The sequence below is a fragment of the Mobula birostris genome, chromosome 6 (assembly GCF_030028105.1).
Source record: "Mobula birostris isolate sMobBir1 chromosome 6, sMobBir1.hap1, whole genome shotgun sequence".
Lineage (NCBI taxonomy): Eukaryota > Metazoa > Chordata > Chondrichthyes > Myliobatiformes > Myliobatidae > Mobula > Mobula birostris.
The window spans coordinates 132,171,662-132,199,651 of record NC_092375.1 but is presented as its reverse complement, the minus strand read 5'-3'; the positions used below and the strand labels follow the sequence as shown (position 1 = coordinate 132,199,651).

At 40.2% G+C, this 27,990-nt stretch overlaps 1 protein-coding gene across 1 annotated transcript; it reads right to left on the bottom strand.

The window, feature by feature from the left end:
* Positions 1 to 10,452: 10,452 nt before the first annotated feature.
* Positions 10,453 to 27,527, bottom strand: LOC140199891 (alpha-aspartyl dipeptidase). Its single transcript, XM_072262395.1, has 8 exons — positions 27,433 to 27,527; positions 26,605 to 26,693; positions 20,499 to 20,573; positions 19,156 to 19,235; positions 14,925 to 15,098; positions 13,982 to 14,041; positions 12,657 to 12,739; positions 10,453 to 10,522 (listed from the first exon to the last, which is right to left on the bottom strand). Exons 1-8 carry the CDS (start codon positions 27,525 to 27,527, stop codon positions 10,453 to 10,455), a joined length of 726 nt encoding a protein of 241 aa, XP_072118496.1.
* Positions 27,528 to 27,990: the final 463 nt, after the last annotated feature.

Here is a 27,990-nt window from a genome sequence, read left to right as displayed (position 1 = left end):
GGACCTCAAATGTCAATGGCTATAGTACAAGCGGATGAACATTTGGAAAGAGAAATGGCAATTTCTTTAGTTTGCCCATTGGCAGGCAATAACAAACCACCGTTGCTAGATACTAGGTTTCCTAGAATCTATTTGCTAAGAAAACCATGGTCTAAACTCTCAAAATGTATCACACAACAACAGCGTCAAGAGAATCTTCAAGACAATTCTGAAGGTGCTTCGCTCGGTAAGGTTGATTCTGGTCAGCAGGGGATTCCCAACCATCATCAAGCTACTCATAAAATTCAAGTAACACAGAAGAAAATTATTGCCACTTGGAATGTAAGAACCCTATATCAAGCAGGAAGATTGGACATCATGGGAATTAGCGAAGTTCGTTGGATAGGTGCTGGAACACGTCAGAATAGAAATAAAACACTAATTTATTCTTTGGAACATCCCATACTAATGGAGTAGGAATTCTTATGGATGAAAACCTGGCAAATAGTGTTTTAGGACATTGGGTAATATCAGAAAGAGTGCTCCTTGTTAGATTCAGAGGACAACCATTTGATTTAGCAATTATACAGGTATATGCACCAACAACAGATGGAACAAATGAGGATATAGATAAATTCTATGAAGAGCTTGAACAAGCAAAGAATGGATGCAAATCTCAAGATATTGTTATTGTCATGGGAGATCTAAAAGCTAAAGTAGGACAAGGTGCTGATGGAAATACCATAGGAAAATTTGGACTAGGGGAAAGAAGTGAGAAATGGGTAGAATGATTCAAGATGAATAATCAGATCATTGTGAATACCTACTTTAAAAACCATCCAAGATGCTTGTGGACCTGGAAAAGTCCAGGTGATAACACCAGAAATCAAATTGACTTTATTACTATAAACCAAAGATTTAGAAACTCGGTGACTCAATGCAAAACATATCCTGATGCAGACTAATAGTGACAATAACCTAGTATATGTAAAAGTAAAACTTAAAAAACTAAAGAAGCAAAAACCTGAACAATCCCTTGACTACTTACAATTAATTAAAAAAGAAAACTTAAGATAAAAATTTACAATTGAAGTAAGGAATAGATTTTAAAGTCTAGAAATAGAATCTGTTGAAGATGATAGCAATCATGTAGAAATGAAATTTAACTCTCTAAAGGATATCTTGGTAGAATCAGCAAAGTCAGTGATTCCTAAAAAAGAAAAAAGCACAAAGAATAAATGGATGACAGATGAAATCAAAAATCTAATGGAAGAAAGGAGACAGAAGAAAGCAAATCCTATAGAATACAAGTCCTCAGATAAAAAAACTTAAAAGCTTATGTCAAAAAGCAAAAGAAGAATGGTTAAACCAGGAATGTGAGCAAATAGAAAGAATACCTATTACTGATCCAAAAAGGTTACATCGACAAATGAAGAATACCACTGGTAAAAAAGCTCCTCTGTTCTTCAGGTGGATGTTTGAAAGCAAAAGATGGTGCCATGATCACGAAAAAAGATGAGATTATGAACAGATGGACTGAGTATATTCAGGAATTGTTTGAAGATGATCGAGGCGAAAAACCAGAAATTAAGAGAAACATTGAAGGTCCAGTTTTAAAAGCTGAAATTCATAATGCAATAAATAAAATGAAGAAAGGAAAGGCAGCAGGTCCTGATGAATTAGTAATAGAACAAATTATCGCCCTTGAAGATTATGGAATTGAAAAACTTACTGATTTAATCAAAGACATTTATGAGACTGGAATAATACCAGAAGAGATGAAAAAAATCAGTATTTATCACTCTTCCTAAGAAAGCTGGAGCAATAGAATGTGAATTACAGAGGACCATAAGTTTAATGAGTCATATCACCAAGATACTTCTAAGAATTTTGATGACTAGAGCTAAAAGTAAAATACAAGCTGAAATAGGTAATAGGCAATGTGGTTTTGTGAAAGACGAAGGTACAAGAAACACAATATTGATGTTAAGGATACTATCAGAACGAGCCATTCAAGTGCAAAAAGGTTTGTTTGTTTTATCGACTACACAAAAGCATTTGATAAAGTGAAGCACAATAAGTTATTTGAAATATTACAGAAAACTCTAGATCTAGATTTGAAAGATCTCCGCCTAATCAGAAATCTCTATTGGGAACAAACTGCCGCTGTAAGAATAGATGGAGAAGTGAGTCAGTTTACAAAAATCAAGAGAGGCGTTAGACAAGGGTATGTTTTCTCCCCTGATTTATTTAATGTGTACAGTGAAACAATATTACAAAAAATAAGAGACATCTTGGGAATCAAAGTTGGTGGTGAAAACATCAATAATTTCAGATATGCAGATGACATTGTGTTAATTGCAAGTACAAAGGAAGAACTACAAAACTTAATTGATATAGTTGATGAAGAAAGTGCAAAAATGGGTCTATCTATCAATTGCAAAAAGACGCTGTATGGTGATATCCAAAAAGAAGGAGAACCCTATCTGCAGGCTGAGAATAAATGGGGAAGACATAAAACAAGTAAAGAACTTTTGCTACTTAGGAAGCTGGGTGACATCAGATGGCAGGTGCAACATGGACATCAAAAGAAGAATAGGGATGGCAAAAGACACCTTTATGAGAATGAAGAGTATACTGACCAATACTAAACTAGGAATGACAGCCCGCCTCGGAGTACTGAAATGTTATGTTTATCCAGTTATGTTATATGACTCAGAATGTTGGACAATGTCTAGTAACATGAAGAAATGAATTGTAGCAGCAGAGATGTGGTTTTTGAGGAGGATGCAAAGAATATCATTGATGAAACGAATATCTAACGAGATGTCATGAACAGAGCAAACAGGAAAAGAGAAATAATGTATGAGATCAAAAGGCAACATAACTTCATTGGACATGTGATCAGGAAAGAAGAGTTAGAATGCATGGTAATTAGGGGAAAGATTGAAAGGAAGAAAGCAAGAGGAAGACAAAGACAAATGATGATGGAGACAGCAGCCAGAGAACTGGAAATGAATACCAATGAATGGATCCACTTGACCCGAAACAGGCGTGTGTGGGCCATGGCAGTCAGAGCTCAAACTGGGCGTGGCACCTGATGATGAGACAGTGTAGGGTCTTTTCTGGTTTCCTTTTGGATCATCTCCACTGTAATACAGATATTTTAGTTTGTATTAGGGAGAATACATCAAGATGACTGTCCTCTTTGTCAATGTTTCAGGTATTCCCTATTCCAAGGGTAAACAGAACAATCCATCAGCATTTTCATGACTAGTTCTATTGAATCCATCTTGTAATTGTGTCCTCTGATAAAACAGAGTCCATCTCTGCATTTATGTTGTTAATGTTAGTGGAACACCCTTCTGTAGATAGAAAATGGACACTAGTGGTTGATGATCAGAAATGAGAATAAACTCTCTCTCGTATATGTACTGATTGAAACATTTTACACCCCAGACCAGACTCAAGGCCACTCTCAGTCTGTGCATAATTTTTCTCTGCAGCAGTAAGGGAGCATAATGCACAGTTTGTGGGGCATTCACTTCCATCACTCACAACATGTAACATGACTGCATCGATACCATAATGTGAGGTGTTGTAGGCAAGCTACACTGGATGATGTGGATCATAATGTGTGTATACAGTGTCTGACAGCACCATTTCTTTTGGAAAGCCACCTGATACTGCTTTGTCCGTTGCCATTTCTTCCTGATCTGTAGAAATGAAGAATAAACTCTTCTCAGGGTCCATCTGGGTACAGGTATCAATTTTAACCAACGTTTCGATGACAAACTCTGCCATCTTCATCAAAGATGATGGATGGGCATGTCTAGTCCAATGGTATTTACACCCCCATTGTCCATCCCTCCTGATTAGTTAGTCCTCATCCAATCAGGTTTCCGTTGTCCCACCTTGTTTACAATCAAATTCTTACTTAAAGCGAGACCTTCATCTTTGTTAATTTGCTGTTAACTTCTGGTGTACAGTATATTGCTTGTCTCATATTAGTTTTCATATTGTAAATCTCAGGGGTACCCAGTCCAGTATCATTCTCATTATTATCATATGTTTCATCAACAGCATGCAGATTAGTGCTCTTTTTGAAACTGCACCTTGACTTTTTACCTTTATCGCATCCCTGTGCAGTCTGTTTATTTTTGTCTGCCTGGCATGCTCTTTGTATGTGCCCTACTTTGTAGCATTTTCTGCAAGTTTTGTCTTTAAATCTGCATTGGTCTGCAGATGAGCCTCAATGGTAACACAATTTGTTTGGCCAGACCAATTTCTGACATTGCAATTTTGTTCACACTCACTTTAATTCCTGACTACAACTCAATTGCATTTCTGGCCACTGTTCCATTGTTACAGCACTTTAAAAGAGATGTGAGTTGTTTTTCAGTTAAGAGGCATTTTTGAATACTTTCTTGTAAGATTCCACAAGCTAACTGATCTCTCAATGCATCATTAAGCCCATCACTGAACTGGCAATGATTGTTTTAAAACTTACCTGTTGCTATTTTTATGTTATGTAAATCCAAAACTAATGGACAGAAAAACACGGAGCTGGAAGGGGCGCATGGTAACGTGCCTACTTTGTTTTCACTTTAGTGAGGCACGCACTTATGACGTGGTGGTGTAATGACGTATGCCATTCACATATTTCTACATATAACCTGTAATGAATTATATAAACAACAAAGGACGCTTAATCAAACTATATATATATATATATATATATAATATTACTTAAGTATTACTGAGATATTACATACACAACAAAAATGCAAGGCTAGGTTAGTAAGTTTACAAATGACTTGAAAGTTGGTGCTGTTGTGGATGGTGTAAGGTTGTCATAAATTATAATGGGATACTGAGAAGATGCATAACATGTCTAAGTGGTAGATGGGGTTCCATCCAGAGAAGTGTGAAGTAATATACTTTGGAAGGTTGAACTGGAAGGCAGAGTACAGGATAATGACAGGATTCTTAGTAGTGTGGAGATCCACATCCATCAAAATTGCCACTGTTACATTTGCACAGAACAAAAATGATAATGGAGCAGTAGGATTAAACATCTTTTTCTGAGTCATGTTAGTTCCTGTACGCACTGGACTAAAGTGTGGGTACTATGAACTGGGCCCACTGAGATCAAAAACATACACACTCAAAAACCCGTGCCCAGAAGAAAGTGCCCCCTGTGCACAGGAGGCCCAATTGATTTACCACATGATCAATCAGCTGCATCTGCATTTGCCACTTTCTCGCAATCAATCCAATATGGTTCAGCCACACAAATTATCGGGCTGTTAAGATGTAAGACGCCATGAGGTAATGTTGCAGCTCCATAACGCTCTGGTTAGACCACATTTTGCAGCATTGTTTTCAGTTCTGGTCACCTCATTATAGGAAGGATGTGGGGTTTTAGAGAGGGTGCAGAGAAGGTTCATCGGGATGCTGCCTGCATTGGAAAGCATGTCTTATGAGGATAGGTTGAGTGAACTAAGGCTTTTCTCTTTGGAGTGAAGGAGGAAGAGGCATAGAGTGGACAGTCAGTAACTTTTCCCCAGGGTGGGAATGGCTAATAGAAGAGGGAATAGTTTTAAGCTGATTGGGTGAAAGTATAGGGGTGATGTCAGGTAGGTTTTTTACAAAAGAGAGTAATGTGTGTGTGTGGAATGCAGTGCTGGGGGGTGGGTAGAGACAGATGCATTCGGGGCATTTAAGAAACAGGCAGATGGATTAAAGAAAAGTGGAGGGTTATGTGGGAAGGAAGGGTTTGATTAATCTTGCAGTAGCTTAAAATGTTGGCACAACATTCTGGGATAAATGACCTGTACTGTATGGCACTATTCTATGTTCTGTGATGTGGGATGAACTTGGATGCAATTTGCCAGAGGTGAAAACATTTTAAGCTAATTGAAACAAAAGTTAAACACACTCCATTTTTGGCAATGCTTTTGACATGAGTTTATTTCTGTACCACTATACTTTTGTTCTATACCACGTCACAAATTATTGTTGCTCCAAATTTCTGTTTTAAAGAAGACATAAAATTCATCCTCTTTGTAACTGCAGACTTCTGATGGAAAAGTAAACAAGAATGCCAGCTTGTGGTGTTCATCTGCCACCTTTCAGTACATTAAATCTCAGTGGCCATGCAGCATTATCTGCAAAGGTTGTTTCTGGCCAGTAAGTTAATTGGTGTAGATTTTCTTTCCTTCTGTTTGCCCCCAAATTGAGAAAACTTGAATATATAGTGCTTTTAATGTGCTGCAAATGGTCAAAACTATGCAGAAAAGCAAAATTAAACAAAGTAGATGATTCCAGAGGATGACTAAAAGTTTGGTCAAAGACTCAGATTTTAACGAGGGGTTAATATGCCAGTTTTAAGATTTAATTAGACGAAGGTCAGAGCAAAGAGTGAGGAAGTGAAGGATTGTGGAACAGAGAGTGTTAAAGTGATAAGAAACACAAGGGATTCTGTAGATGCTGGAAATCTTGAGTAACACACAATGCTGGGGGAAATCACCATGTGAGGCAGCATTTATAGAGGGGAATAAATAGATGATGTTTCAGGCCTAAGACTCTTCATCAGGACTGGAATGGAAGGGGACAGAAGCCAGACGGTAGGGATGGGGGGCGGGGAGGGGAAGGAGCACAAGCTAGCAGATGATTGCTGAAACCATGTGATAGGAGAGAATATGAAGTAAGAAGCTGGGAGTGGGTAGGTGGAAGAGATAAAAGGCTGAAGAAATAGTAATCTGATAGGATAGTGGAACATGGAAGAAAGGGAAGGAATCTACTGTTCTGAAACTCAAATCCAGAAGACGATAAAGTTAGCAAATTTAATAAAGTTCGATTTCATTGATTTGTAAATTGATTTTATAAACTGTTTGGAGCGAAGATGTAATAAATAAAGCTCATGCTGCTTAATTGAGAAATTGTTGAGGCAGAAAGATTTGGCTAAAACTGTAGTCATAGACTAAAGCTTAGTAGCTCACGTGATTTTGAACTGGATGTAACGGGTGAGCAGAGATTAAGGGGTGCGAGAGTATCCAAAATGGGAAATAGAAAAAGGGAGGAGGAGGGAGGAGGGAGAGGGGAGAGATTACCAAAAGTTGGAGAAATTGATATTCATTCCATCAGAACACACTAGGATCCCTGCGGATCGGTAAGGATGATTACGATTTGGCATGTCCTTGATATTTTCTTTGACCTAAGAAGTACTTGTGTTTGGGAGTTTGGGATGAGTAGTGTTTGATTTAAAGGACTATTGAGTGCACACAGTGTGGTTTGCCCATTGGAGAGGGTTGCATGTGATTAGAATCCCATGCTGGAGGCATTCGCCTTTTGTAGTATTGGAGATAGCAAAGATGGCTGATGGTATTTCTCCAATGCTTTGGATGTCTACTGTAGACTGATTATGCCTCTGTGCCATAAAGGGATACAAAGATGATGAAGAATTTCTGAGTTTGAAGATCATTTGTCAGATCTGTCAATCCAACCCAGATAAGTGTGAGGTGGTTCATTTTGGTACGTCAAATATGATGGCAGAATATAGCATTTAATGGCAAGACTCTTGGCAGTGTGGAGGATCAGAGGGATCTTGGGGTCTGAGTCCATAGGACATTCAAAGCTGCTACGCAAGTTGACTGCGGTTAAGAAGGCATATGGTGCATTGGCCTTCATCAGTCGTGGGATTGGGTTTAAGAGCTGAGAGGTAATGTTGCAGCTATATAGGACCCTGGTCAGACCCTACTTGGAGTTCTGTGCTCAATTCTGGTTGCCTCACTACGGGAAGGACATAGAAACCACAGAAAGGGTGCAGAGGATATTTACAAGGATGTTGCCTGGATTGGGCAACATGCCTTATGAGAGTAGGTTGAGTGAACTCAGCCTTTTCTCCTTGGAGTGATGGAGGATGAGAGGTGACCTGATAGAGGTGTACAAGATAATGAGAAGCATTGATTGTGTGGATAGTCAGAGGCTTTTATCCCAGGGCTGAAATGGCTAGCATAAGAAGGCATAGTTTTAAGGTGCTTGGAAGTAGGTACAGCGGAGATGTCGGGGTAAGTTTTTTACGCAGAGAGTGGTGAGTTCGTGGAATGGGCTGCCGGCGGCAGGGGTGGATGCAGAAACGATAGGGTCTTTTAAGAGACTCCTGGATGGCTACATGGAGCTTAGAAAAATAGAGGGCTATGGGTAAGCCTAGGTAGTTCTAAGGTAAGGACATGTTCGGCACAGCTTTGCGGGCTGAATGACCTGTATTACGCTGTAGGTTTTCCTTGTTTCTATCTTGTAAAGCTTGAAGTGTTATCTCTTTTTCTGTTTTCACAGATACTGCCAGACCTGCTGAGCACAATTTTCTGTTTTTATCATGGAGTAGAGTTCACACTGTCAGTGTCTCATGGTAGGACTTGTGTGTTGGGGAGAAGTGTTGTGCAACAGGGATATGTTAGTGGAAGACATCTGTTATCCAGCTGTTTAGTATAACACACATTCTCTTGAGTGACGGAACCAGCAGTGACTGGGAGCTCAGCCTCCTAATAGGAGATCTAATATTGTATCCCTCTGGTTGGATTCTCTCTGGACTGATTAAATACACAAGTCTTGGTGAATAACTGCAATAGATCTTGTAAATAGTGCAAACACCTGCAACTGTGTTTAATTGGCGGTGTGAGTGAATGGTTGTGGTTGGGATGTGTTGTATCTAGCTGTTTAATTTTAATTGTTATTTTCTTTGTAGTTTAACGATCAATTGCCTACTTGATTTCTAAGTAGTCTTTATATACAGAATAGTTTAATATGGCTCTAGTGGTTATACAAAGTAGAATTCTGGAAGTTTCTTTGTTCTGGATAAGTGTTTTCTCAATGGCTAATTTTACTACAGTATTAAATAAATATTTTCTAATTGCATTATTGTTATCAATGTAACTTTTCTTATCCTTGGACATAAAAGCTGTATTTTGCTTGGCACCATCTTTCTTTCTTTAACTTCCCTTCTTCAAACAGTAGACTTCTGTCCCTGTTTGCATCGACTTCCCTTTGTTCTATCAATTCTTAATAAAATGATCAGGAAGCACCAAGTTTTATGACTGCTCCTTATTTCTGAAAGGACCTTGGATTTAAACACTAGAATCCAACAGGTGCCAATCAAGCACGGCTGATGTGATCTGTATGATATCGAGCTTCTTAAGTGTTGTTGAAGTGTTCTTGCCTGCACTCATCCAGGCAAGTGCAGTGTTCCATCACACTCCTGATTTAAGTCTTCTAGATGGTAGAGAGGTTTTGGGAAGTTGGAAAGCAAGTTCCTCACTGCAGGATTCCTAGCCTCTAACCTATTCTTACAGATATATTGTATATATAGCTACTCCACTTTGGTTTCTCGTCAATGGTAGTCCTTCAGGATATTGATAGTGGAGGATTCTGTGATTGTAATGCCATCAAAATGTTAGGGGTTAGCTGGATTTTCTCGTGTCGGATAATGTGATTGCCCGGCACTTGTGTGGCGCAAGAGTTGTCACCATTCAAACCAGGCCTGGATATTGTCCAGGTCTTTCTTTGTTATCTGAGCAATCATCAGCGAACATCCCTACTTCTGACCTAATAATGGTAATAATTTTCTGAGGGCACTTAAAAGTATGGAAGGCTTTGAAAGAAAGAAAAGGCATCCGTTAGTCTTGTGAGACCATGGATTTTCACTCATCCAGGGCGCAGGCCTGGGCAAGGTTGTATGGAAGACCAGCAGTTGCCCATGCTGCAAGTCTCCCCTCTCCACAACACCAATATTGTCCAAGGGAAGGGCATTAGGACCCATATAGCTTGGCACCAGTATTATCGCAGAGCAATGTGTGATCAGGTGCCTTGCTCAAGGACACAACATGTTCCCTCGGCTGGTGCTCCAACTCATGACCTTCAGATAGCTAGTCCAATGCCTTAACCACTTGGCCACGTGCGTAGGTTGGACATTCAAAGCTTCAGTGGACACAAAAAGGCCAAGTACAGAGTTGGTGCTATGGGTTCAAGCAAAGAAGTTCATAATGCATTGACAGTGGAATTCCATTGGTTGGGAATGATATGGTTGGCTGAGTCAGATTGCCATTAGGTCTGGAGGGATCATACACTGTGACAGAGCAGACGTCTATGACTTGCAACATGACTACTGCAATTATGTAGAGAAACTTTACTGAAACTAGATAGTGTCCAAAAAAGTTGTGAGAAACATTAACACATTTGGGTGACCACAAAATCAAAGATGTTGGAGACAGAAGGAAAATTGGAAATCGATTGGTATCTTGATCACTATATTTTGGTTTTGACTTAAACCATTCAGATTTTAATTAGAATATTTGCTTTAACCTTGGATTTTATTCAAGCAAGTATACTTCATTTTAACTTTTTCTGTGACTTCTCATCATGCAAGTGAATTTTTTTTGTAATCTATTCATTGGTTGTTCATTAGTGGTTATTTCAAGCCAGTTTTCCTGTTAGAAGGAAGCTGAAATCTGTTCCAGGCTCATGCTCAGTTGCTTTCTTCCCCCTGATAAATAAAAACAACTGCAGTTAGGGCCCCCAAACTCACTCATGTTTTCCCATCATAAATTAGGCTCAATTAATCCAGGATCACTAATTCATTCTCTTCTCTCCCCACCCTCCCCCACCCCTACATCAGATATTTCCTGTGGGGAAAATAATTCTGAAATGTGAGTAAATAATTGATTCTTTTTGGTGAAATGTCAGACAGCACAATAATCTCCAAGTCTGACCTTAACATAATCATGTTGTTCTCTAACTTGCCTTTATTCATTTATCGTGTGTCTCTACAGCATGCAAATGGATTAAATCCCCGTCCACACTCTTAGAGTTTGATCTGTGTTTAAGATATTAAACTTAGATCCTGTTTTCCCTTGCAATAGGTATGAAAAATCCCATTGCCCCAATGCACGATAGGGTGGGTTTACCCTGTGCCCTACTCAATATGCATCCAATTTTAGTCCCTCACTGAGCTGACTTGGCCAGTAGTTAGTAGAAGGCTAGCTGTGAGATTTTTTAATGTGCAAATTATTTGTGGTATTTTCCTCAAAACAACGGCAATATTTCAAAAGTACATGATTGTCACTAAAGTGTTCTGGAGCACTCTGAGAATACAGGAAACCCTACTGGAATGCAAATCCTTTCTTTGTAGGTGAATGAAGATGTTTCCTGATGTAACTGATGGGGATATTGTAATTTCCACAGAGTTGTACAGACCCTGAAGCTGCTGCTCACTGTTTGAGTAATTTCTCAAGGATATCCCTGACACTGGACTTCGAATGAAATCTCATGAGGGATGTGTAGGGATGTCCCAATTGTAAGCTGTGGGGAATCCACTCAAACGATCAGAGCCAAGTTGGATTGGACACAGTGACTGCACCTCTGCTGAGCTCTATGGATTAGAGCAGCTGACAGGATTTAATACCAGTAATAGTTCTACATAACCCTGTTTAGATGCTTTTAACTATTTATAGTCTTATTTTAAATTTTCAGTATTTTTTCAGCTCGAATAGCGTTGAAAAGTTTCAATCGGAACAGTCTGGCGCTTTTGACAGCTTTAATAGACGGCTAAGCCAGGAACCATGGCGAAGTATACTGTCAAATGTTTTGCTTTTGGGGCTTGCTCTATTTTTTCCCCCTCCCCAACATGTTTCATGAGGGGAGGCCTGGTGCCTGGTGGTACAGACTTGTCTCAACAAGCTCCAGCCGGGGAAGCTGCCCCTGGTGAGTACAGATGTTTCTTGTATGGCACAATTTCTGGGTTGTTGTTCCAAACAAATGTCATTATATTGGTGGAGGATTTTAAAATCTGATTTTGATTGTTGACTTTCCTTTCATTTGGCCTGCCAGCCCGTTCTTTGTGTTCTCATTGCAATACTCCCTTCCTTTCACAGAAGAGAAATATTACCAAGTCTCTTGCACTTGCATGAAATTAGTTGGAAATTGGTGCAATGAAAATTCATATACTATTGAAATATTCGAATGTGGTGGAGGAGTCGGCTACTGAGCCCTTTGAGCCTGTTTGATAAGATCATGGCTGATATGCTTGCAACATCAACTCTACATTCTGTTTGCCTGTCATAATGTTTTATTCCCTTATCAAAAATCCATTCACCTCTCCTTAAAAACATTCTGCTTCCACTGCCACTTGAGAAACAAGGTCCTAAAGACCTATGACATTGCCTCCTATCTCTATCTGATGATGGATGATCCTATATTTTTAAAGAGTGACCTCTTGCTTTAGATTCTCCCAGAGGAAGAAACATCCTCTCTGCATCCAACCTTGAAGACCTCCAGAATCTTATTTGATTCAATCAGTTTGCCCCTCACTTTTCAAGCATTCGTCTTTTTTGATGTTTCCTTGAATGACAACCACCCATTTCATTAAACCTTCTCTGAATTGCTTTTACTACTTTAACATGCTTCCTGAAATAAACATAGCTGTAAAGCACAGTGTATTCTGGATGCATTCTCTACTCTGCCCTTTATCCTCCCTTCTCTTGTATTCACTGATCTGTACACGCAATATCTCATTCCCTGGCACCATTTCAACTACCTGCCTTGATGCTTGAAATGAAATGACTTATTTGCTTAATCATGCAAAAGCAAGTAGATTGGGAAGTAAATAGAGTGAAGCCAACCTGATGAACAAACGGGCCGGAGTGGTTCCCAACAGTGTGGCCTTGTCACCTTCAACCAGCAGCGTGGAACCTTCTCGCAAACCCTGTCACAGAAGTGGTGAATGTCATATTCCTCATACACTGAGCTCATTGAAAATCTTGCAACAATGCAATCGGTAATTAATAATCAGTGAGGTAAATTATGTTCTGACCAATTGAAGATGCTGCTGTTTTTTCTCTTCAAGAATATCTCTCCCAGAATGCATTTAAGAAAATGCATAGCATCTTCTGGGAACTCAGTGATAAATACATTTCTTTATTTAATGGAATATTGAAGCAAGTTATTCTGAACAATTATCTTCCATAATTTTGTTTGCATTTAGAGTTAAAACCAGGCCTTCAGCCCAACTCGTCCATGATGGCCAAGATGCCTATCTAAGCTAATCTTATTTCTCTGCATTTGATTTTCCTGAACCTCACCTATTGCATATCTGTCCAGATGTTTTTTAATTTAATTGTACCTCCCTCTAACACCTTCTCTGGTAGCTTTCGTATATGGTACCAACTACTCTCAGCCTGAAAAACATTCCTTTCGGGTCCCCTTTAAATTTTGACCCTCTTAGCTTAACCTATGGCCATTAATTTTTAAGTCCCCTGTCTGGGAAAAAGACTGTGAGTGCTTATTGATTATCATGGACCCTTTTTGATCGCCAAGACAGGAATTGGAACATTCTCACTTCTGGTAATTGTCCCCCTCCTCCTCACTCTTCCTCCATGCCCCACTCTGTCTCCTCACTTACCTCTTCTTTCCTCCTCACCTGCCTCTCCTGTCCCTCATCCTTTCATTTCCCCTCTCCTTTCCCACCTGCCTCTAGTGTCCCTCGTCCTTTCATTTCCCCTCTCCTTTCCCATCAGTTTCCTCCTCCTTCATCCTTTGCCTTCACCACCTACCACCTCCCAGCTTCTCAATCCATCACCCTTCCCCCACCCACCTGGCTTCATCTATCACTTTTTAGCTTGTATTCTTTCTCCTTCCCTCACCACCCACCTTCTTATTCTAGCTTCTTCCCATTTCCTTTCCAGTCTTGATGAAAGATCTTGGCCCAACACATTGACTGTTTATTCATTACCATAGATACTGCCTGACCTGCTGAGTTCCCCTAACATTCTGTATGTGTTACTCATACACGTACACATTGTACCCATCCTATTGTCATCTGACAGGTGATTTTTAAGCTCCCCAGAAGCTAAGCAATTTGGTTTAACCCAGTCTTTTAGTCAATATCGATTCTAGTTCATTCCTAATCCTTCTCTTTGCACTTCTTTGTTGAAGTGAAAATACTCACCAGAACAGGTGGTGTATCTGGTTCCTCGTGGTACTGCTCAATGCGTTTTTCTCGTGTTTCCTGATAAGAAACAAAAGAGTTTTTTGTTAATGTTGATTTAATTCTAGGATCCTCCAACATGCATGAAGGCTTTTTCCCTGTGTCTCTGCCATCTCTTTGTGAAAGCTATCCAATGATTCGTCTTTCTCTGCCTAGCAAAATGTAAAGTCTGCGCACAGTTCTCCCTTGAAAGCAATTATTAAATTATCTTCCAGCAACCTATTGAGCAGCAAATTACAGAAAATAATTTCACTTCATCATCTCACTGAGATTCCAGTTACCTTATAGTCATCAAGCTTACCCTTGGGGAATTTGTAACAGAAGATAAGTGATCATGTCCTTGCCAAGCTTACCCGTTCCACCCCACATCCCAGCCTTTCAGCCAGAGCTCAGTGGATTGCATTTCCTCAAATGTATTTTTCAAATATATTGGTTGCTTCTACCTTAATAACTTTTCTGGATCCCTGGAGCCGCCTAGGTGAGACTTTGCTACACGCTTTCTTCAGCTTGGAAATGGGCTGTTCAGTCCACCATATCCATGCATCTGTCAACATTCATTACCACTATTCCCATCTATTCTCACCATCAACTCCCCCAAGATCCTACCACTCACCCACACCCTAGGTGCAATTTACAGTGACCAAATAATCTACCAAACCACACATCTTTGAGATGTTGGAAGAAACTGGAGCACCTGGTGGAAACCCACATAGTTTCAGGGAGAACTTGCAAACTCCACACAGATGGTACTGAAGGTTTGTATTGAGCCTGGGCTGCTGGAGCTGTGTTCTTATGATATTTGAATATCACTAGTTGCCCATATTCTGGCACTTCTGAGCATTTTGTAACACAAGGTACACACCATCTTGCATCTTTTGGGTTGATGTCAGTGCATATCACCTACCCCCATGTGTTGAGTGTTGGGATCTGCATCCAGATAATGAGGGTTAATGTTGAATGGAATCAAGCCAATGGCTTTAAATGATGGTGGGTAGACAATCGGCATGTCGTTGGTGGTGCTGATGCTGACAGTCGCCACGTTTGTTCCAGCACTTGATCCCATGTAAGGCATGCCATCCTGCAATGGAAATTATAAACTGTTCATCTATAATCTTTCTAGTAATTCCAATCAAACAAACCATCAGTGACAGCCAATGAACGTCATTTGTATTAATTTGCAAATTACCTACAGAGCAATCTCTTAAAAATAACTTTGAGACATTAGGTTGGGTTGGAATGTAATGCTAGAACTGGAGAGTGCCGTGTGGGTAGGGGATTTGTGCTGAGAATTCTGGTCAGTCATTGGCTGTATTCCGTGACTGACTGCTGAGGGTATGTCCCAGAGCTGAGTTTCTCATCCCGTTCCTACTGCACTATCACCACTACTCACACCCTCCTCTATAATCACCTTTGACTTGAGTTTCTCATCCCGTTCCTACTCCACCATCGTCACTACTCACACCCTCCTCCATAATCACCTTTGACTTAGCTTTTGCTTCCATTCAGGGCATCCGTGGTGAAACCTTCTATGCTTTTGTTATCTCCATTTTAGAAAAAGTTATCTGAGACAACTGACATGCTAATGCTAACTCCAATGAACAGCTCCATCTGGATCAGAAAACGCAGCTGATGTTGGCACTGTGTGGAGTTCTAACAGATATTGCAATGAAATCGTGGCTTTTATTCAAAGTTGATTTCATCCCATACCCTTGTATCCTAACTTGCTTGAGGTCCAGTTCAGAGCTTGGCTGGTGATTAAACTCTTTCAAAACTTAACACCACAATGTTTAAATTCCATGACTGGACCCTCCCTATATCAATCATCACTTACAAATCCCTTCCCTCATCTCATTCTGCCAGCTTGAGCATCACCAGTTTTCATTATCCTACACACACAAATTGCTGGAGGAACTCAGCAGGCCAGGCAGCATCTATGGAGGGCAATGAATAGTTGACTTTTTGAGCTGAGATGCTTTATCAAGACTCAGTTGTTCTGCACGTAGCTACCTTTGACATGTACAGCTCTGCACTTATCTCAGTTAATCTCATCATCGCCTTCCATTGGTTAAGGTACTTCATAACATTTGGCTCTTGCTTTGAACCACATTGTCAAACATCTCCTCATTTGGTGTTATTTCCTTTTGACAATATTCTTGCAAAGAATCTTGATTTTTTTTGCCCTGTCCAGGGTACTATATTAATGCAAATTGTTGTTGAGAGAGTATTAAGTTGGAGCAGGGGGCAGGAATTGGGGGATGTTAATTGGGAAGAGCTATTTTTGGGCAAGTCTGCATCTGAAGTCGAGGATGATTAAAGACAAACTGCAGGAAGGACAGGGCAGGTGTTTTCCAGTGAGAAGGAACGACAAGAGTGGCAAGGTAAGGGAAGCTTGAATATCAAAAGATGTAAGCTTAGTCAAGGAGAGAAGTTCAAAGTAAATTTATTATCAAAGTACATGTATGTCACCATACACTGAGACTCACTGTCTTGTAGGCATACTCAGTAAATCCAAGAAACATAATAGCAACAATGAAAGACCTCACCCAACGGGACAGACAAAAATCCAAAAGATAAACTGTGCGAATACAAAAGAAAAAATACTACTAATAAATAAGCATTAAATATCCAGAACATGAGCTGAAGAGTCCTTGAAAGTGAGTCCATAGGCTGTGGGAACAGTTCAGTGATGGGGCAGTGATCTGGTTCGAGAGCCATGATGGTTGAGGAGTGATAACTGTTCGTCAACCTGGTGGTGAGGATCCTGAGGCTCCTGTACCCTCTTCCTGATGACAGCAGCAAGGAGAAAGCATGGCCTGGGTGGTGGGGGGTCCTTAATGATGGGGGCTGCTTTCCTGTGACAAATGTCAGGTGACGTGAACTTTGTGTTACAAAACGATCAGAGGTGGCAGGATATGGACAACTAGTGATATTCAAACATCATAAGAACACAGCTCCAGCTGTCCCGGTTTAATAACACTAAGGAATTTAAAGTTGCTGAACCTCTCCACCTCTGATCCCCTGATGAGAACTTGCTCAAGGACCTCTGGTTTCCTCTTCCTGAAGACAAAAATTAGCTCCATGGTCTTGCTGACATCGGGTGAGAGGTTGTTGTTGTTGTGGCTCCTCTCAACCAGATTTTTAATCTCCCTCCTATATGCTGATTCATCACCACCTTTGATTCGGCTAATAGCAGTGATGTTGTCAGCAGACAAGTATGGCATTTGATGTGTATTTAAGGTTTGGGAAGCTAAAATTAGGGTTATAAAGAAGTTCGGAAAGAGTTCAAGAAGGGAATTAAGAGAACCAGGAAGGACTGTGAAAAGTAGGATCAGAGGGAGTGCTGAAGCATTCTATATGTACATTGGGAGCAAGAAGGTAACAAGGGAGTGGGCAGTTGGTCAGATGTTTTTTTCAAATGTGTTATTTGCTCCATCTTAATAACTCTTCTAGACCCCTGGAGCAATCTGAATGAGGTTTTTTTTAATGCTTTCTAGTCCTACACCATTCGGCCCACCATATCCATGCTATCTAACATTCATTACCACTATTCCCATTTTACTCTCACCATCAGCTCTCCCCAGATTCTACCACTCACCCACACACTAGGAGCAATTTACAATCATCTACCAACCCACATACCTCTGAGATGTGGGAAGAGCACCTGGTGGAAACCCACACAGTTTCAGGGAGAACATGCAAACTCTACACAGACAGCACTGAAAGTTTGATGTTATTGTCAGTTTTTACTGTGGGGGGGGGGGTTGGGGGTTTGATGTATTGCTCCTTTTGTGAGGGAGGGGGTTAAGGGTTTGATATTGTTGCTGTTTTTTTGTGGGGAGGGTTGGATTTGATGTCATTGTTGCTGTTGTTTCCGCGAGGGAGAGGTTTCGGGTTTGATGTTCCAACCGCTGTTTACCTTGTGCGCGATCGGGTCGCTTTTGTGCGGAGGAGGGGGTGGGGGATTTGGGCTTTGCAAGTTTGTTTCTTTTTGCCTTTTGTGTGGGAGGGGTTGATGTCCTTTCTCTTCTGGATTTTTGGTATATGAGGGAGGGGGTTAGAGGTTTGATCCTCTTGTCACTGTTCTTGTACGTGAGGGAGGTGTTTGGGGGGTTTGATGCTAATGTCCCTGTATTTTTTGTGAGGGGGGGTTGGGGGTTTGATATTATTGTCACTGTTTTTTTTTTGCAAGGGAGGGTTTAGGGGTTGATTGTTCCAGCTGCTGTTTTCCACGTGGGCGATCTATTAACACAAAATAATCTGCAGATGCTGGGGTCAAAGCAGCACTCACAACATGCTGGAGGAACTCAGCAGGTCGGGCAGCATCCGTGGAAATGAACGGTCGACGGGAGGGTGGGAAGGAGAAGGCTGGTAGGTTCCAGGTGAAAAACCAGTAAGGGGAAAGATAAAGGGGTGGGGAAAGGGAAGCAGGGAGGTGATAGGCAGGAAAGGTGAAGAAAGAATAGGGGAAAACACAATGGGTAGTAGAAGGAGGCTGAACCAAGAGGAAGGTGGTAGGTGCCCGACCGATCGTTTCCACGGATGCTGCCCGACCTGCTGAGTTCCTCCAGCGTGTTGTGAGTGTGGGCGATCTATTAGCTTTTGTGAGAGGGAAGGGGTCAGGGAGTTTGTGGTTTGTGAGCTTTGTTTCCCTTTCTTTTTTGTGCGTGGAGGGGGTTGATGTCTTTTCTCCTTTCTGTATTTCATGGCTACCTGGAGAAGACAAATATCAGAATTGTATTGTACATGCATACTTTGACAATAAGGTGAACCCTTGAACCTTTTTTGAAACTTTGAGATTGGTGGTCACATCATCCATGTCATTACAGATAATGTAGTGACTTAGCTTTTGGAAAGCGAAGCAACAGTTATGAATAATTTTATGAAATCCGTTTTCACATTTAACTTGTGAAAATTCACCATAATCCAACCTCCAGAGTTAAATGCACTTCCTGAAAACAGAAAATTTCACAGGATATATTATGCATGTTAACACAACTTACCGATCACCCATGGTGTAGCAAGTGTTTACCATGTTCAATACAAGAGGCATTTGTATATATTACTTCTATTGGGAAATTAGTATGGACAAAGTTGACAAAAAGCATCTTCTTAAATTATTTTGCAGAATATCGTACCTGAAAGACTCTACTTTGTATCTCTGAAACCAAATTGTTGTCAAATAAAGCTTTCAAGAGCCGAAAGGTGTTTCCTCCACCTACAGCGTTCATTAAAGAAAAATAATTAGTGAAACAAAACATACAGACTCAATCCTGGCACAGTATCACCAGATATGTATTGTTTAAAAGAAACTGGATGAACGTACATAATAAATAGTTGAAGTTCAGTGTGTAAATGTGTCTATAAATTGGGATAAGAATTTAATAGCCTGCAGCCCAGGTGAGGTTCACAGTCCAATTTCATGTTTTCAACATCAGATGCTACTCCGAGTAACATTACAATACAGTCAAAAGGCTGTTGGTCAATTGTCCTCTGCTGTTGACTGCATGACCAATGGAGCAACTTTTGTATTTCTCCAATAAGCTATGTGGCAAGGACCATTTCATCCAGCTGGTGAGAAAACTAGATCTATTAATTGGCATTGTGTGCAGCAGACAAACCAACGTGCAAGTTTGTCTTGAATTCCCAAACATGACTGAAAGGAAGACAAATATCAGTCTTGGACTCCCTACTCAATAGAAATAGGTTCTCTCTAACTCACTCTCAAAAATTGTAACAACTCACTACTTAACCTTTTGAGTGGTTTGAGTTTGATTATGTTTTTGCCTTTCTTTGCTGCTTATAGAGTTCTGTTCATTTATTTTTATCATTGGAGACTCAACAATCAACTACCCAAACCTTCAAATCACCAGCTTCTCCCTTTTTGTCCTGTCACCCTCCTCCCCCTCCGTCCAGTCACCCTCCTCCCCCTCCGTCCAGTCACCCTCCTCCCCCTTCGTCCAGTCACCCTCCTCCCCCTTCGTCCAGTCACCCTCCTCCCCCTTCGTCCAGTCACCCTCCTCCCCCTCTGTCCAAGCATCATCCTCCCGCTCCATCCAATCACCCTTCTCCCCCTCCGTCCAATCACCCTCCTCCCCTCCGTCCAAGCACCATCCTCCCCTCCGTCCAATCACCATCCTCTCCTCCGTCCAATCACCCTTCTCCCCAACTATCCAGCTTCTTCTGCATCACCCTAACCTCACAGGTTTGTATCAACCACCCTCCCTCCCCAATCTCCTGCATATAGCTGGAGGCTCAAGTGTGAGGACTTGTGATGGGCAGTGCCAAAGAGTCATTCTGGGCCAAAATCTGACTGGTTTATCCTTTTTAACTTCAAATAATAAAGTTTAATCTTCTGTACATTGGTGACAACGGTGTATCTGCATCAAATACTTCACAGTGCACGTGTCCAATATTCCCTGTGAAGAAGAGAGGAGGTGGCGTATAAGTTCTAACTAGCTGGATTTTAGCTGATCCTTACCAATGAAGATTCCTTCGGCTTTCCTTACTGCCTCCACAGGATTTGGTGCTTCATGGATACTGTCAAGTCCATAACCTGATAAAGAAAGGTTGCAATGAAATGTGAGGTAAACAAAGTGCTTACTATCAACTTCCTGAAAATCTCTTGTCAAACCTGAAACTATGTATTTTACCCATGCATTTGCCTGCTTGAACACCTTGTGACTGACTGTGAGGAATTGAACTGACTAGGGGGCAGCTTCTAGAAGTTGATAATGTTTATGAAATATGAATATCAGTGTTGCATTTTTGACTGTAGAGCCTTGAAATTGGTTCCCTTTTCTGTTCCTTAATTGATTCAAAGATCTCATCTGTCTTGTTGCCATTTCCTAAGTGTAAATCTTTGATGCTACAAGTCCCATGATGGCTGAACGTTGGCATTTTCAATCTTTGTCTTCAAATTCTTCTAAGGCATGCCCTTCCCTACCTCTAGAACGTTCTATGGCACCACAACTCTTAGTTCCTCCATCCTGGTTTCTTACATATTGCTGATTTTGTGTGGACTCCACTTCAGGCTATCCTGGCAGTGTACTGTCACACTGAGCAAACCAAATCATCTCACTCTTCTGCACTTTCTCCTTGTGCCCGTAGTATGCAGACTGTTCCCTTTTAAAAGTTACTTTTAGTTCTCCTTCTAGCATTCCACCGAGTACTACATTTCAGATCCTAATAGTTTGCTGCATAGATAATTTGTTTTATGTCACTTTTGCTTTTTAAAAATAAGTTTCTCTACCTGCATGACCCATTCAGTCCTAGTACACACTCATAGTCATAAATAGTGCAGCATGACCTTTTTGCCCATCTACATATAATAATGTCATTTTTCAGCATCCTTCGGTTAAATCTCCTCTGCACCCTTGTCACTCCTTTGCCATCAGTTCTGAAGTGTGGTTACCAGAACAAGCCACCAAACGTAATGGTATAACTTCCTTGCTAGTTAAGGATCCCATATGCACATTGCACTGTTCACCCCTCATCGTTCAAAAACCTGCACTCATTTTTCTTAACCGGTATTTTTAAAAAGTTATTTTACCTCTCATTCTCTCTACTAAAAATATTTATTTCCAGTTTCTCTGCATTAAATTTAATCTTTTATGAGTTTGCATTTTGGAGTCTGCTTTGCTGGCTTCTGTTACTCTCCTCCCCACAGCTTAACACTTTTCCACGTTCTGTGTCATCAGCAAAATTTTAAACCCACTTCTTGGTCTTAAATTTTAGATATTAAAAATAGGAGTAATCTCTTATCTAACCCCAAGGAAACGGACTGAGAAAGCACAGACCATTGCTCACCATCTTCTGCCCCATCCTCATTTAATTTCCTCACATCACATTGCTGTGAAAATAAATAACAAATAGTGTCCTTTTGTCTACTGGGCATAGGCACCTCGTATAGTTCTATATAAACACACGAGATCCTGCAGAAACTGCAAACCCAGAGCAACACACCTGCACAAGACCCTTCATCAGGCCTGAAACATCGACAGTTTATTCCTCTCCATAGATGCTGCCTGACCTGCTGAGTTCCTCCAGCATTTTGTGTGATTTGTATTGTCATTATGTGAAAGAGTGTGGCCCTGGAAATGCCATCATTTATGTGGCATTGCTAGGCTGCATTTATCCATTTATTTATCTACTAAATGTTCCCTTTTATGATAAGGTGATCTCCTGACCTCACAGACTATCTCGTAATGATCATGAACCTTATTGTTTACCTGCACTGTACCTGTTACACTATTTGCTGAACCTATTTACTTATATAAATTCACCTGCAATTTTGTTCAAATTCTGGGCTGTAAATGTGAGTCAATTGATGTAATTTCAACTGCTGAAAAGGCACAGTGTTGCAACTCATAGGCTTGCTGCCTTCAGCAATCTTGGGTGCTATATGCCCCTTCTCCCCGTGACTGTTTTCTCTGGTGATCCCGTTTCCTCCTGCATCCCAAGGAAATGCAGTTTGGGAGGGTAATTGCTTAAAGTAAGTAGTCGGAGGACTGGAGAGAATGAAAAAGGATTAGCATAATGACTCTTCTGAACATTGAGCCTGGGCTGATCAATGGCTACTAATTTTGACAATTCCTTTAATAATCCCTTTTATTAATTGCCTGCACTTTTTGTGTTAAATCGATATTTGATAGTCATGTGGTTGTAGTGAGTTAGAGTGCCTGTTTCTGTGTTGTTCGGCTCTATAACACAAAAAAGGAATAGCTCTTTGCTTGAACGGTCCCGGCTGGCCACTCTGCACTGCACTGGGTAGCTTTTGCTGCAGTCGTTTGTGATCTTTTCATTACATTTCCATTCTCTTTCAGGGAAAAAAAACATCATTTGGATGAATGTGAGGAAATTTCATCTGGCAGTATTTGTTTTTCACAATGCAGTTGTTGAACAAGTAGAATAGATTTTAAGGCAAAAGTTAAACACAAGTGGGAGAGAGAAAGAAATGTTTAAACTGATCTGCAAATGATCAATTTCATATTATGCATGTTGAGCCTCTAAATATCCAAACAAACTTCAGAAATCTACCAGAAATAAGGAAATGAATGGGCATTACAGGTTTAATCTTATTGTAATCTTGTCTGGAGATATCTCTGCACATTGAAATTGGATTAGTTTTATTCACCTTGTCCTTCTGAAGTAAATGATTGATTTAGTAGCCTTGTTTTATTTCCCCCCGGATTCACTCATGATGCAGCCTAATTTAATAGACAAGTTTTCATTTGGTTCGCATACGACATCAGAAATGAAGCTCACCATTCAGCCCTTGTATCTGTTCTGCCTGTCAGTGAGGTCATAACTGATCTCTTTCATGGAGTCACAGACCACTATAGCACAGAAACAGGCTTTTTAGCCTATCTAGGCAGTAATCTGACTAGTCTGATTGACCTGTATCAGGACCATAGCCCTCCAACCTCCTCCCATCCACGTACCTATCCAAATTTCTCTTAAGTATTGAAATCAAACCCACATCCACCACTTCTGCCGATAGCTCATACCACCTTAACCCAGGACCTCTTGTTCTAGTCTCACACAACCTCAGTGGAAAACGGCTGCTTGCATTTACCCTATCTATACTCGTAACATCCTCTCTCAATTTTTTACAACTGCGCGAATCAACCATTGCTCTGAGGAAATTTTTACATGACCTGAAAACTGTGCGGCACTTTAAATTTTTTTGTAATATTAATGCTGTGGCTTTTTAGAATGAAAATTGAAAAAAACACATACTTTTGATTGTATTTATTAATTAAGGTGCGTAATGAAATAAGCAACAAAGGAAATCTTTCACATTTCATAAAGCTTTTCTCATCTGTATTTTATTCCAAATCTAGTCTTGCTTCACAATCTTGGAGTTTTAGTTAACATGCACGAAATTCCATGTTTTTTCTGGGTTGTGTAATTTGGCAACTGCATCTATACAAATTCTCTGGTTAAGATGTCATTCTAAGTAATCTAACTTCCATTCTTCGCATTTTTCCACTACTTAACTCACCCCCGACTTCTGCTCCTGCACAAATGGTGCAAACAACATGGCCAGTATCTTCATATGTAAAAATATTGCCTGTTTATATTTGTTTTTGGTGCGAAGATGATAGTTCAGTATCTATGAGTCGCAAAACCCATTCTACTCTAAATTTAAATCTTCAAAGCATTCAAATCTTCTTTTCTTTTTGACGTCCTTAGGATACTAAAATAATAATGACTAGTATTTTAGATTACTAAATAATAATTTTTTGAAAAATTTAACAAGGTAAGTCAAAAATGTATAATTTTATTAAAATAGTCTGTCATGCAAGCAATTTTATAGAAACAAATTTTTACTTTGTTCGGACAATTTTTTAATTCAAAAATTCTAATTAGATGATGGCTTTTTTGAATATTTTTCACATCAACAAACACAAACCACAACACACAAGTAAATGATGGCAAACAGTCAAAATAACTGACAGGCACAATGGCAAAAGTAAAATGCTTCGAACAGGCAGTGGCAGTGTTCAACAGGCTCGCGGTTTATTAACAATGAGCTACCAACTACCAGTCTGTGTTTATCATTATAATTCACAGCAGTGTTGTAACTTGAAACACTGGCAATGTAAATAAGTTGAACCTCTAAAGTGTTTCAAAGTAAAGGTTGTGGTATGTTTATCATTTAGAAAATTTACTACTTACATTCATTAACATAATTAATTATAGGGTATTCACACTTGTATTAACACAGATTTCAAAATTATATTAACATTAGAAAATTCCAGCTGTGCAGCAACAAAGGCTATGTGCACAGGAGCATTTTAGTTTCCGCGTGGCCGCACACCCGCGGAACTTAAAGGGAATAGTGTAACCCTCATAATTTTGCATACCTCTATCAAATTTCCATTCTCCGACACTCTGTGGAATATAGTCCTAACCTATTCAACCTAACTCTATAACTCAGGTCCTCAAGTCCTGTCAACATCTTTGTAAATTTTCTCTGCACCCTTTCAATCTTCCCTGAAGATTGATGACCAGAACCTCACACAATGCTACAAATTAGACCTCACCAATGTCTTACACAGAGGTAGAACAAGGTAAAATAATGACAATGCTGAAAAACTTGTAACAACTACAGAGAAAGTGCAGTGCAGATAAACAGTAAGGTTCATAATCTTAACAAGACAATCTGTTAGGCCAAGAGTTCATCTTTTTAAAGGGAACCATTGAATAGTCTTATAATAGTGGGGAAGTGTCTGTCCTTGAGGCTGGTAGTATGTGCTTTCATGCGTTTTTATTTTCTGCCAGATGGGACAGGGGAGAAGCTAGAGTAGGTGGGGTTTTTGACTATGCTGGAGGCTTTACTGAGGCAGTGAGAAGTGTAGACAGAGTCCATAGAGGGGAGTTTGTTTTCTGTGATGTGTTGACCTATGTCCACAACTCTAGCTTTTTGCAGGCCCATGCAGAGCAGTTGCCATACAAAGCCATGATGTGTCCAGAAAGGATGTTTTCTTTGGGGCAGTGATAAAAACTGAAAAGGGTCAACAGGAGCATGCCAGATTTCTTTATCCTCCTGGTTAAGTAGAGGCGTTGGTGAGCTTCCTTGGCTGAGGCATCTACTTTCATATTTTTTTTAAACAGTAATAAAGGACCTTAGCTCTACCTGCAACTGAGCAGTTCATCTGGTTGTCAGGCCAACCATTAGTCTCCAGGTTGCACTCTCCATTCTAGGGGATGATCTCAAAGAGTACATCCCTTCATTCCAGTTTCAAAGTCGAGCATTCCTGTGAGAGGGCCAGCTCTTCCTACCTCCACACCTTTCCGATTTGCACACAGAAGCTTTTTTCTGTTGCTTTTCAACAAGGCTGGATGTATCTTTTAGATCCACCCGAGGTTCTCAGTTTGACATGCCTTTTGAAAAGCAGCATTTTCAACAGTGCCTTGCTGCTGCTGCATGGAGATCTCAGTCCAGGTTTTGTGAAATTACAGGCTCCAGTTTTGATTGAGTATGCTGCCCTGGTTCGGATTGGTTTTAGCAGCCAGAAGAATAAAGGTAAAAGATTAATTTTATTTGTTATATACATCCTTATGGCCTTATGGGTTATGGGAGGAGGCAGGGGAATGGGGTTGAGGTGAATAATAAATCAGCCACGATGGAATGGCCTAATTCTGCTCCTTATAACGATGGGGAAGTGTCTGTCCTTGAGCCCGGTGGTACATGCTTTTAGGCTTTTTTATCTCTGTCCAACGGGAGGGGGGAGTCTTGTGGAAGCACACCGTGAAATGCATCATTTTGTGCCAACGACCAGTACAGTACGAGGATTTGCTAGGGGCAGTCACTAAGTGTCACCATGCTCCTGATGCCAACAGCTTACTAACCCTTACATCTTTGGAATGTGGGAGGAAACCAAAGTATTTAGAGGAAATCCGTGCAGTCGGGCAGAACCTGCAAACTCCTTTCAGACAGCAGCTGGTATTGAACCCCAATTGCTGGTACTGCAAAGCATCATGCTAACCGCTACGCCACTTTGCCATCCTGGTAATAGAAAATGGGTTTGTGTACAGAAGAGCATAATTATCGCGCACTCAGTGTACAATTTTCTTACCTAAACTTTCAAATTTCTGCCTTGCTGTCTTGGCGTATGCATCTCTATCGTGCAAGGCATATGGGACAAATAAAACTCTCTTCACTTTACTGCAGAAAGAAATAAGACATTGTTAGGTGTCACCCAAAGAGAAAAGTTGGTTAAGGTTCAGTGTCCCTGGTTAGCTCTTAATAACTGTGGCTGAGAAACCAGTGAAGCAATGGAGTAGAGTCCGATCAGTAGAATATTTAATATATCATAAGATTCTTCTGCTGTTAATCCACTAATGAAATGGCAAGCAGGAGGCTCCCAGTAGGATTAATCCAACAATAGTCAAATGAAAAATTTCAAGTATACAGTATCTATCTTTGGTTTCCAATACAGGTTACACAGACTGAGCTTGTAACCACTTGAGTGTTGAAGGCAGTGAGGTAATCAAATATGCCTAATGAAGGAATTAATAAGATTGAAAGTAATTTCCTCATTTAGGAGGATCCATGTATTTAGAGCTAGTTTAGTATTTACATGGCAGTGGCTATCCAGAACACCCTCTCCAAAAAACGTTCTCAAGCTTGGTGGTTGATTTAACTTTTCAAAACCTGATCATTCATAACCTTATTGAATGGTGGAACAAAAAGCAGAATTATCCACTTCAGTCCCTGTGTAATATTTTGTCAAAACCCAGTCTAACATTAATCAGAAGCTAAAACGTGGCATCAAAATCATGTTCAGCTTTTCTCCACTTCCATTTTGGGTCTGTGTCTGAAAATGCAAGAGGATAATTGTCTGTACCTTGCACTACACACAAAACTGAGGTTCCACAGTAAGCAAATGCCTTTGAATACTTACTCTCCAAAAAATTCAGTTATCTGCTCCTGGCAATGCTCTAGGTAGCCACTCCCATACAAAGTCGAGTTTGACACCAAAAGAGCTCTGCGTTTCATCTCGAGTCTTCTCAGAAAATATTTTCCCCACAATCACTGCAAAATAAAAGTAGAAGATAGCACTATTTTTACCCATTTAAAAATTACAAAATATGAATATTCACGTACATATTTTGCAGGTTCCTTCAGAGAAAGCTGATATATTTAATAAAAAGCAAATGTGCTTGTGCTGTGGTAAGTTATAGTACTTTCACTTTCAGCTTAAGGTCAGTAACATAGGTACGAATGCCTGGAATTGGATGGTTAATTGAATCACAAGAATCATTTAGATTTTTTACAATTATGCTGACAATAAATTATCTACCACTATTTTGTTTTACTGCCAGTTCGGAGGAAGGGTAAGAGAATGAGGAGAGATTTGATCAGGGTATTCAAAACTATGAGGTGTAGAGATAGGGTGGAAACAAACAGGCTTTTTCCACTGGTTAATTGAGACTAAAACTAGGGGTCATGGATTAAGGAT